The sequence below is a fragment of the Pelmatolapia mariae genome, linkage group LG14 (genome assembly GCF_036321145.2).
Source record: "Pelmatolapia mariae isolate MD_Pm_ZW linkage group LG14, Pm_UMD_F_2, whole genome shotgun sequence".
Lineage (NCBI taxonomy): Eukaryota > Metazoa > Chordata > Actinopteri > Cichliformes > Cichlidae > Pelmatolapia > Pelmatolapia mariae.
Genome location: NC_086239.1, coordinates 21390569 through 21401846, shown reverse-complemented (window position 1 = coordinate 21401846; position 11278 = coordinate 21390569). Strand labels below are relative to the sequence as shown.

Here is an 11278-nt window from a genome sequence, read left to right as displayed (position 1 = left end):
GATCCTTCACAATAAATGTTGTGAAAGATCGGGAGATGAAATGGGTTCACAGATAATAGTGCCTGTGCACTATTATCCCGGCAAGATGCAGCATCATTGAAAGTCCGCTTGCAGCGATGCTAAATTTACAATTCATTATTAAGGATTATTGATACATTTGGAATATGCTAAATTAACTCTATGACCAGCTCCACAGTAGAATGAAGCAATGCTGTGCCTCATTCCAGCCTTAATGAAGATAGAGGCACAATGTAAATGAAATGATGTCCTTCTTCTTGTATGCAGAAAACAATACGATTCTACCAGGTCAAAGTCTTTTCTTATTTCATTTTCTCTGCATCTCTGTGTCTTAAACTGTGGCAGGAAAACCAGCTAGGCTGAGGGTAAGGTGTAGGTGAAATGATGATCTGGCATTGTTTTGTGGTAGTGGATGCTTACACATAACGAATGCTCAAAGATTTCTAAAGTTATTCAGTCAATTTTCCACACAGTTTCAGGTAATTTTGAACTTTAAATGAGAAACACATCATGTTCTTATGACTATGACTGTTTTCAAACTTTTTATATTATTTCTTATTTTGACAGTCACTTTGTGTCCTCTATTTGAAGTGCATAAAAAGACAAGGTGTTTGCTAATGTGTTTACACACCGTCTTTGATTTCACATCTAATCCCAGAGAAACCAGCTGGCGTGCAGTTCAGTGCCCAACACATTAAAAAAAATGAATAACTAAAAAATAAGTGCCTGAACAAAGAATAAGCTTTAAAAAAAGAGAGTAGAGCTTTGTGGCAAAACGTCGCCTACTAGATGAGTTAGATGAGATTTTCCAGGTGCTGGGCCACCACATGCTGCCAAAACAGCTCCAGGGTCAGTGTGTGTCAAAATAATTGTTCAAATCTTTGGAGCTCTGCAGGAACAATGAATAACGTTTTTTGAAAACACATTCCCTCAATTAGTCTTTTTATGGTGGCAGTACAGAGCACTGTCTAGTATATTGGTCCAGAGATCTATGACGACAAAATTTTCATAGTTATCACAGCTATTCAATCAATGCCGTACATCATATAGGTGCGGGGAATCATCAATTTGAACACTCCCATCAACCTTGTCTGAGTTGCAGTTGCATTGAGCCTTCCTGTTAAGGGGAAAAATTGAGTCAAACCATTCCCAAGGAAAAGCAGAGCCACCAGATTACGTTACTGTAGTGGGTTCTGGTGGGTTATTGATCTTAAAAACTGATTGTAGTATTCAGGTGTGGTTTTGGCTCAGATTTTAGGAGGAGAGGTGGAGCGGGAGGTTCAGGCTGAGTGGCAGAGCTGTTGAATATCGTCTAATCAGTGTCTCTTATTGATGCAACAGTGGACTGGGACCTGCAGACGCCTTGGAAGCACTGATGTCTGAGCAACCTGACACTGAGGTTTTGCCAAGGCACACAAGCATAAGAACACTAGTGCAGGAGAGTGAACTCTAAATAAAAGCACAAGCAAGCAGAACGTGAAAGCTTTCTGTGTGTGTGTGTGTGTGTGTGTTAATTTTAGCCCATTTATTAGTTATATAATATGTACATTTTTACGCCTGTACATGCAGGCTCTTACGTACATGTAAGAGCCTGCATGTCATTTATACACAAAACATATACACTAATGCATACCATGGCTCCCTGGTGCTAGCAAAATGGGCATATCCTTTAACTCAGATTGCAACTGAGCCATTCAACTATATGTGTCAGTGGTGTGCCTTGTTAAAGTGGATGCTTCATGAGCCAGTAAGGTTACTGTGATCAGCCATAATAATAAAACCACCTCTTTGACCCGCAGGTCCCCCCAGCAGACCACTGCACTGATGTGTTCAGTCTCATTCACCTTACTTCTGGTGGTTTTAGTGTTTCGACAGACACACTAAACAGAATGGTAGAACAGGAGTGAACTGGCATGTAAGAATTATCGCAACTTGGCATCAGAGGAGAAAGAAAAAGTTCTTTCATTATTGACCGAAAGCAATGACAGCAGTCTCGGCTGCTAAAAACCAGCTTTGCAGCATTGCAGAGCAAACAAGTTCCACACCTCAGCTCAGCTCCGCCCACAGATCTTGAGTGTAGTTTAGTTTGGATGTCACTCCTCGTAACTTCCACACAGCCAGCTCCACTTATTTTAAAGTGTGTCTGTGTTCTTGGGCTTTTTCTCTCCCCGTGTGAGACACGAGCTCCTGCGGTGCTGCTGATCAATGTTGATCTGGAAGATAAACCCTGTTGATGTGAAGGATTAGAGACTGAGATTGTTTTGAGGGCTTGTGTGAGAGAGGAGCTTTGCACTCATGGATCGCCTTGACCGAGCTTCTGGGCAGTTCAGGAACTTCCAGAAGGATGATTTTGAGGCTGACTGGATCAAGGTGGCAAAATGCAAATCTGGTGAGGTGTACCAGGTCAAGGTCAAGCTCTGGCGGGAAAACTGTGCGTTGAAAACGTTTGACACAACCTTGTGTGGAAACAACTTTTACAGGTGGGAACTAAGTTATAATTGTTAGAATACTTTGAAGAATATTGGGTCTATAGAAAGGAAAGGCCCACAGCTTATCATTTAATTAGCATTTGCGATGCCAGGATATCTTATTGTAATATGACAAAGCTTTTAACGAATCCCACCCCACTATATTATAGCACCACGCACTCTCTGAAGGGCTAAATTAACACCATCACAGGCAACAGGGAGCACTCAGACTTGGCAGTAGGAGTGTAACGGCTATACAGAACAAGTCCATGCAATGTGAAACACCACGTGGACTTGTTACAACACAGCTATTATTTATCACACTCATTTCCGCTCCTCTGAACCAGACATGACAACTGATTGGTGAATATGTATTAGTTAAATATTAACCAACTACAGAATTAACATGGCTTAAGCCAAGAGATTCATCACTACCTATTCTAAAAAAGGTAAACAGTATATTGTCCAAGGCAAATATCAGTGAACTGGAACAAATTCAAGATTAAACTAACATTTGGTAATGCTTATTGGACTCAGACTTCATCTTGAATTGTACAAAAACTATTGGATTCATTGTATCCATCGCTCTCAGCACATCTACTTTTGATGTTTTTCACAGAAAACATTTCCAGTGGTCAAAGTTCAAAATTCGAATAAAATCACAGCCTTTTTTTTCTATTCCAGGAAAATAATAGAGGAGGTGTCCAGCATAGCCAAATTGAAATTCAAGTACATAATGCCCATGTATGGCATGTGCAGTGAAGTGACTGCACTTGTGATGGAGTACATGAGTAATGGGTCCCTGAACAATCTTCTAGCCAGTCACACTTTGATGTGGCCAAAGAAGTTTCAGATGATTCATGAGACCTCCTTGGGCTTGAATTTCCTTCACAGCATGAAACCTCCACTACTCCATCTTAACCTGAAGACTTCCAATATCCTTGTGGACGACCATCTCCACATCAAGGTGAGTAAACTTCTGGAAACTTGAAAATGAACTCCTGGCTTATTCTGAGCTCTGCAGAGCGCTCTATGATAATTCGATAACATTGTCTTATTCCTGTTGTGTGTGTGTGTGTTTTTTTTTACTAAGATTTCAGATTTCGGTTTAATCCACTGGGAGGAGGGCATGAACAAGACCTTGTTCATGGAGCGTCTGACTGCAAGAGGGAACATAAGTTACATTCCTCCAGAGACCTTCACTCACTCCCCCGATCCTCCAGGAACTACCTTTGATGTTTACAGGTGACTTGCCAAGGGTGTTTTTGAAATTGCACCATCAGAATCACAGCTTTTTTTCTGATTCAGCGCACAGTCCACACTTCACACAGTGTAACCTTGCTGTACAATATATATACTTTAATCTTTCAGAAGTCAGAGGGACATATTATATGTATATCACTCACTCCTTGTTGCGCTTTTATTTATTTATTTTTCATTGCTGAAAAGCTTTTCATTGAACAAAAAAGAGCTTTCAATGCCTTTCATGTATGAGGAGGACATCCACAAAGTTCAATGAATGCACAGTATGCCAAAATGAGAACGCCAGGACTGAAGTGCTTCCTTCTGCTTTGATTTGCAGCTTTGGAATTGTGATGTGGGAAATTCTGACACAACAGAAACCGTATGCAGGTAGGAAGTTATTCATTTGAAATGAATCCCATCTTCATTCCATGATTAATAGGCGTTTCTTTAGAAAGGAATTGTGTAACACCGCATAAACATGAAGGGATTTCATTTCAGTGTTTTCAGAAATAGTTCTTAAATGATGTAAATAACATTATGAAACATATAAAACAAAACTTGCAGAAGCTTTAAAACATGTCACCAAAATGTGCTTTGTGGTAAACTGGCTTAATTAGTGCTCATGATTCCATTATTAGACATTTCCTTCTGAGAAAACAATTGTCTGTGAACATTTTGAAGTGGCAAGTCAGACGAGTTTGAAAAGCCAGATGTCTTCCTACAGAATTAAATAAACTTATACCACTTTCAAAGTAAAGTCAAAGCCAAGAGATTGTTATCTTAACTTGGCATATAGACAGAAACTGTCTGTAAGCTTAGTATGGTAATGACCCACAAACCCACAAACACGTTAAAAGCACGATGATTCATTTGGTATGTCTAGACCTTAGAAGCAATACCACATTGATAATAAGCCACTAAGGATTCATAACCCCTATCACAATGTTTTAGAGAAAAATAATCGGATTCTGAGGTTAAAAATGTGACTATTTTTATGTGAGAACTTAAACCTTAGAGGGATAATCAGAGGAAGAGAAAAAGAAGAAAACTACACTCTCCCACATGAATGTATAGCATACTTTGGCTCAGTGCCCTACACATACTTTGAAAAAAGCCATCAAACAAGTAGGTTCACTTTGCTCCATTGACTGCAACCTGCATGCGCTCATCTACATCTAAATCTGGATGCAGGTTGCAGTGTGACCACAGTGCTCTTACAGGTGTCACAGGGGAAGAGGCCCTGTGTGACTATGATACCCGATCAGAGGCCTCCTGAGTGTGAAGAGATGATCAGCATCATGAAGCAGTGCTGGGACGATGATCACAGGAAGAGGCCACCGTTTTCAGGTGCAGTAAAAGGATGCTTTTGGGAGACTTTTTGTTATAAATTTAAATGTTTTAAATGTAAAACTTGTTGGAGAGGGCATTCCAGGTTACTAGCCAGACGTGGAACAAGATTTAGAGATATCCTGCACTACGTGCAGTTTTGCATTCGAGCACCCAGAGCAGAGCCACGGCAATCGGATTTTAATAAGATTACTAGTGCACATCAGTTTCATCAGATCAGTGTTTGAACTCTCAGAAAAATAAATGCATAAACAACAAATAGTCATGTTGTTCCTTTCAGCTTTGCAAGTAATTTATAAGTCAAAAGTCAATGATGTGCTCCCAGGGAACACATTATAATGCGTAAAATGCTTCAGTGAAATACATACATTCAAATAAGGTTTTCATTATTTACATAATAAGAAGCAGGGTCACCACTGTTTAAACAAGCACTCATGACTTGAGAAGTCATGCTGATGAATACAAATCACCTCCATGTTTATTCATAAACAGCACCTTGTCCAATTTGTCGTGTTCACAAATCTCTCCACAATTAGCACCGTATCTATGAAATAATTCACCTGCGATTCCTGGATGATCATTCATGCTGTGTAGAGGGGCAGTCCTCACTGGGTTTTGGTGAATACATTAACTTGAACAGGCCAATTCAAAGATTTTCTTGACTGCTGTTTGTGTGCAGACTTTGTGAAGCAAACGGAGGCTTTGAGCGAAGTCTTTAAGGTCCCGGGACCAATTCACAGTGGCAAAAATGGAGATGTGGATCAGAAAGCAAATTATCCCTGGCTGTTCTCATCAGTGAAAAAGGTTTGTTTGACTCCACTCTTTAGACTACACTCTAGTTGCTCTGTTGTATGCACTGTATCTACTCCAGCTTTGAGGGCAGATTAGTGGTATTATAGGGAGCTTGACTATAATGTTCAGTAGCGTTCGCTAATTAGCACAATGTACATCTGAGGCCGATTAAAATGTCAATTGTGTTACACCAAATGAAAAGTCAGGGGATCGCCAGTTTTAGTAGGATTTACCCTCAAAGCCAGTTGCTTTCAAGTGTTTTCTGGCACCCCGTGCTCCTTCAAAAGCAAAACAACAACAAAAACAACAACAAAACCGATCATAAGATTAACCAACAGAGTTTGTGGAGAACGCATCCAGCAGCCACCTCAACTGTGGTTAAAAAATCCTACAAACTAATTTGGGTCATTAAAAAACAACAACTGCCAAAATTAAAACCACCATTCTCTAAACGGACACTTTACTAACACTTGAAAGGGCTATCTTTGATGACCTCTAACCCACTCACTCACCCCCCCCCCCCCCCCCCCCCCCCCCCCCCCCCCCCATATCGCAACCATTAACCTTTGTTTTATTTTCTTTTGTTTCCATTTTAGATCACTAACCCCGAGATGTCCATCTCTCCTTCAGGTAAACCAGCTCTTAGAGCATGGTGGAAATGTTCAGTTCAATATAATTTTTGCAGGGCTGACACTTCAAAAGTGATGTTTACAGTGCCGTCACATTAAAAAAAATCCATCACCTTTCACACTGACAAATAGAGTCAATACAATCAATAGAGTGGAGGAGCTGTTGTTCAGGGGAGGAGACAGTAAGGCGTTGTTGATGCTTTTGACCCAGTGTTGCGAACAACATTAAAATAATAAGTCAGGATACTTTTCACTCTTACAGTCTGTTATAATTATGAACACATTCTGATACAGAATACTGTGCATAAGTCTTGAAACAACCCTTATTCCTCTATGTTTTGCTAAAAAATATTTGCTGCGATTTATTGAAATAAGTTCAAATATAAATGGAAATACAGTTCTTAATCCGAGGAGCTTAAAAAGAAAACAACAGTTGCTTTCTTACTAAGTTCTTCAGACTACGGTGACCTGGATGACTGACAACCTACCCAGACATACATTACTTCATGCGAAAAGATTGAAGAGTTTCTGCAATTCTAACAAGCTTGAAAATCAACCACCACTATTCTTTAACACAGCCTGAACTCTCATAGGCAACTTTCTTGTAATTTATTTAAATAGTCTTCAGAAATAGTTCTTGAGGCTTCCTGAAGGTCATTCAGAGCTCTTCTTTGGATGTTGGCTGCCTTTTCTCTTTTCTCTATCAAAATGATCCCACACTGCTGCAGTAATGTTGAAGTCCGGGTTCTGAGGAGGCCAATCCATGACTGATTGTGTTCCATTGTGTGCTTTTCAGTCCAGGTATTTTTTTAAAAACACACTGGTATTTTTTTAGCACTATTGTCATGCTCATAAAAGCTGGCAATTAGATTCTTTTCAGAGTACTTCATGGGGGATTAAAGTCATGGTAGCTCATGGTGGCTCATGGTGGATCTGATGCTACTTTTCTGCATTCATAATTTAATCAGTTTTAAAAAGATCCCCAACACCACTTACTGAAATCCAGGCAGAAACCGTGTTTTACACATGGCTGTAGATACTCACTTCCCCTTTTAGGGGTCACCACAGTGGATCATTTCACCATGTCCCTAACATTCTTTCATCAGTCTAACCCTTTGCATGTCCGCCTTCACAATACCCATGAATCTACTCCGTGTTGTGTCTTTTCCTCCTGAGCAGCCACTCCACCTTTAACAGCCTTCCTCCAGAATATCCACTTTATAATTTTTTGGGACATTTGCACCTGTGCACATGTCCAACAAAAGTCTCAACACATGTATTCACACACGTATTCTATCTTGCTTTTACTGACTTTCAAGCTATACTTCCACCTCCCCGTGTTCTCTTCCATCTGCTCCTTACACTCAATGCACACTTGCTTCTTGGTACAAAAATACTATTTAACGCATGTTAAAATGTGTTCTCTTGCTTTTGCGATGACAGGCTTAGTACTTAAAGTGCTTAAAGATACAGTGTAGACACAACACTGGTTCATCCCTTGCGTTAGGTTTCTTTAATATCCTTGAATGATTCATAGGTCAGTGTTAAAATGGTCAGGTACATGGACTGGACTGAAATTAGGTGAAAAAGCAGCCAATGTCCAAAGACAAACTATAAAAGACCTTCAGAAAGCCACTTTAAAAAAATGACTTTTGCACAGCACTGTATCTTCAACACTAGTACTCAAAAGCTCTACATCCTTTTGAAAGTCGGCTTATAAAAGATTCAAATAGAGACATTAACATCAGACTTTGTTCTTTTTTCTAAGCTGTATAATGCAAATTTCTTTTTATTTAACAGATGGCCAGTATGACAAGGAGGCCGTTCTCTCTATGCTATCAAAAAAGGACTTTGGCAGTTTCAGGAAGTCTGTGAGAAGGGAACACGTATCCTCACAGTTTTCTGGCAAAAAGACACTCCTTCACTGCACAGTAGCCAGCGGTGATTCAGAGAGTGTCGAGCACATCCTGAATCTGGGTGCCGAAGTTAACTGTACGACTGCCAAAGGTTACACTCCTCTTGTTATTGCTGTTCTGCAGAGGTGTGTATAAGCCTGTGTATGTTGTCTTAGATCAGTTACAAGCAACTAAGGGACAATGCTGTGCTAACAACTGCCTATTTTGATCCTTAGTTTAACCAGATTTCCTGCTCTTCTCTTGAAAGTTTAAGGGAGCCACTGAAAATGAGGGAAATACAGTTTTTTCCTTTCTTACTAAGAACTAAAGGAAAAGATTGATTCAGTATCACTGTCATTGTCTTTTTATTGTACCGTATCTATAAAACTCCTACAAATATTGAGCTGTGAATAATCTTGATGTTAAAATTATTTATGGCATCCCATTTGTGCAAGATATTTATGCATTGCTTGGTAGAAAGGCATAAATATCCAGTAAACATGTATTTTCTGAAACTGTATTTATCCACGTCTGCAACAAAGTGTTCACACGCACAGAGATCAGAAAATCATCTAAGTGACTAAGTGTGCTTGAACTGTTGCCCAAACATCACTGAAAACTGCAACATCGTCTCTACTCTAGTTGCTTGATTGCAAAACTACATGCACTTCATGATATCTCTGAATCTTGTTCCGCGTCTGGTAGGCATGGGTCACTGCAAAAGTATAATGTAGTGATTTGCCCACGTTTCCCCACTATTTATGTTTGTTAAGCAAAGTCAAGCTTGTCTTGATCCTGATGAGGTGGCATTATGTAGCTTTCTGAAGTGTAGGACTGTTTTATTTTTAAGTTGTAATGTACTCTATCAATGAAACTTATTTTCAACAGGCTATATGACATCATCTCTTTGTTGCTGTCACATGGCGCAGATGTGAGCCTGGGAGATGAGGATGATTGGACACCACTCCATTTTGCAGCTCAAAATGGCGATGACAGGACTGTCCGACTCCTGCTGGACAAAGGTGCTGTTGTCAATGCTCAGGAAAAAACCGGCTGGATGCCCTTCCACCTGGCATGCCAAAATGGGCATGAAACTGTGGTGCGCCTACTGCTTTTGCGGCAATCGCAGGAAGCTGTTATAGAACAGGAGAAGGCAAACGGGAGGACACCGCTCCACTTGGCCTCCATCTACGGGCATCTCAGTATCGTGAAACTCCTCCTAACTCATGGAGCAGATCCCAATGCGACAGACAAATGTCTCTGCACTGCTCTTCACCTATCAGCCGAGGAAGGCCATAACAGAGTAGTCAGACAGTTGATACAGAGTGGAGCGACTGTTGACATTGCAGACAGCAAAGGGAACACTCCACTTCACCTGGCTGCTCTGAAGGGTCATACAGGCATATGTAGGCAGCTGTTGTCAAACGGAGCCAACCCAGATGCCACCACTATCCAGGGATGGACCCCCATGCACCTGGCTGCCCTAAAGGGACATGAAGCAACACTGGTCCAGCTGGAGAGTCAGGGTGGTTGTGTAAATGCAAGAGGTGAGAATGGATGGACTCCACTACACCTGGCCTGTCACCAGAGTAAGCCAGATTTGGTAGCAAAACTCTTGTCAGCCAAGGCTGACCCAAATGTCACAGAGGAGAGTAAAGGATGGACACCACTACACGTGGCCTGTAACAGTGTGAGTTTTCCAAGTGTCCTCCACTTGATATCCCATGGCGCAAATGTCAATGCTTTAAATTATGGAAATGCCACACCTTTACACCTGGCTGCCCAGCACGGCTGTGTACCCATTGTAAAAGCTTTACTGATGAATGGAGCAGACGGGACACTGCTGGATTCTTCTGGATCCACAGCTTTAAATGTAGCTCAGCAGAGTGAAAAGTTGGAAATAGTGGAACTACTAGAAAATGGATGTTAACTATCATGAGGATTACAATATAATGAAGAAGTTGCACTATGGAGGAGGGATTATCAGGCAACTTAAAGCATGATATTGATGATTTTTTCACAGAAAAAAGACCAGTTTTGCAACGCATAAGAAAACCAAATCAATTTCACAAACCCATCTGTATTTTGAATTTTGTCAGACCATTGCACAATTGAAAGCAGAAATCTATTGCTGTCCTTGCTTAAAAAAACAGCATCCGATTTTTCCAGTAATTACTTTCCCGTAAGTTCCACAGACGTGCCACACGATCAGGCATTTGTATTGAAAATAATTACTTTAAACTCTGTGAATGTTTGACAGGGTCATTATTGTGATAAACTGTAGTGAGCCACCCACATGGGGGTCACAATCAGGTGAAGTATACTATTATGACAAAGTATATTGATTCTCCTTATTGAATCCCTGTGCTTGTTTGCTTCTTTATGTGTGCTTTCCTGTTGACTGGAAGATGGAAATGATATAGTAAAAAGTGTTGCTGTTACTAAGGCATTCTTTTGGTTAAACCTGTCAGACTTTATGCAGGTATTATTTGTCCAATCTGGTTAAATGACATATATCAGAATTGACATAGCCATTTTTAACAGCTTCATGTGAGAATTTCTGATTAAAAATCCATGTATGCTTCATGACAAGCCATGATAATTCCTTACAGACTGAAGGAGTCACTTCCCAGCATGTGACACACTCATTTACCACAGTGACACCTTATTAAACTGAAATGAAATGCATGGATTCAGGAGCTGTATTGACCTACACATTCACAGGGTTTTTCCTGGAACCACAGTGGACTGACTTAGATGTAGTGCTAGGAGCTGAGCTGAATCAAATTACTGTAAATGAACAGAGCAGAGTTATATTTGACCTGAGCTTGGATTTTTTTTTAAATATGTTGCTAAGTGAATGTCTGCTGTATCATTTTTAAAT

At 40.4% G+C, this 11278-nt stretch overlaps 1 protein-coding gene across 1 annotated transcript; it reads left to right on the top strand.

Moving 5' to 3' along the window:
• The first annotated feature begins 2313 nt into the window (after nucleotides 1-2313).
• ankk1 (ankyrin repeat and kinase domain containing 1) lies at nucleotides 2314-10324 on the top strand. Its single transcript, XM_063494129.1, has 9 exons — nucleotides 2314-2498; nucleotides 3171-3453; nucleotides 3580-3731; nucleotides 4069-4118; nucleotides 4923-5078; nucleotides 5758-5882; nucleotides 6467-6500; nucleotides 8300-8540; nucleotides 9283-10324. Exons 1-9 carry the CDS (start codon nucleotides 2314-2316, stop codon nucleotides 10322-10324), a joined length of 2268 nt encoding a protein of 755 aa, XP_063350199.1.
• Nucleotides 10325-11278: the final 954 nt, after the last annotated feature.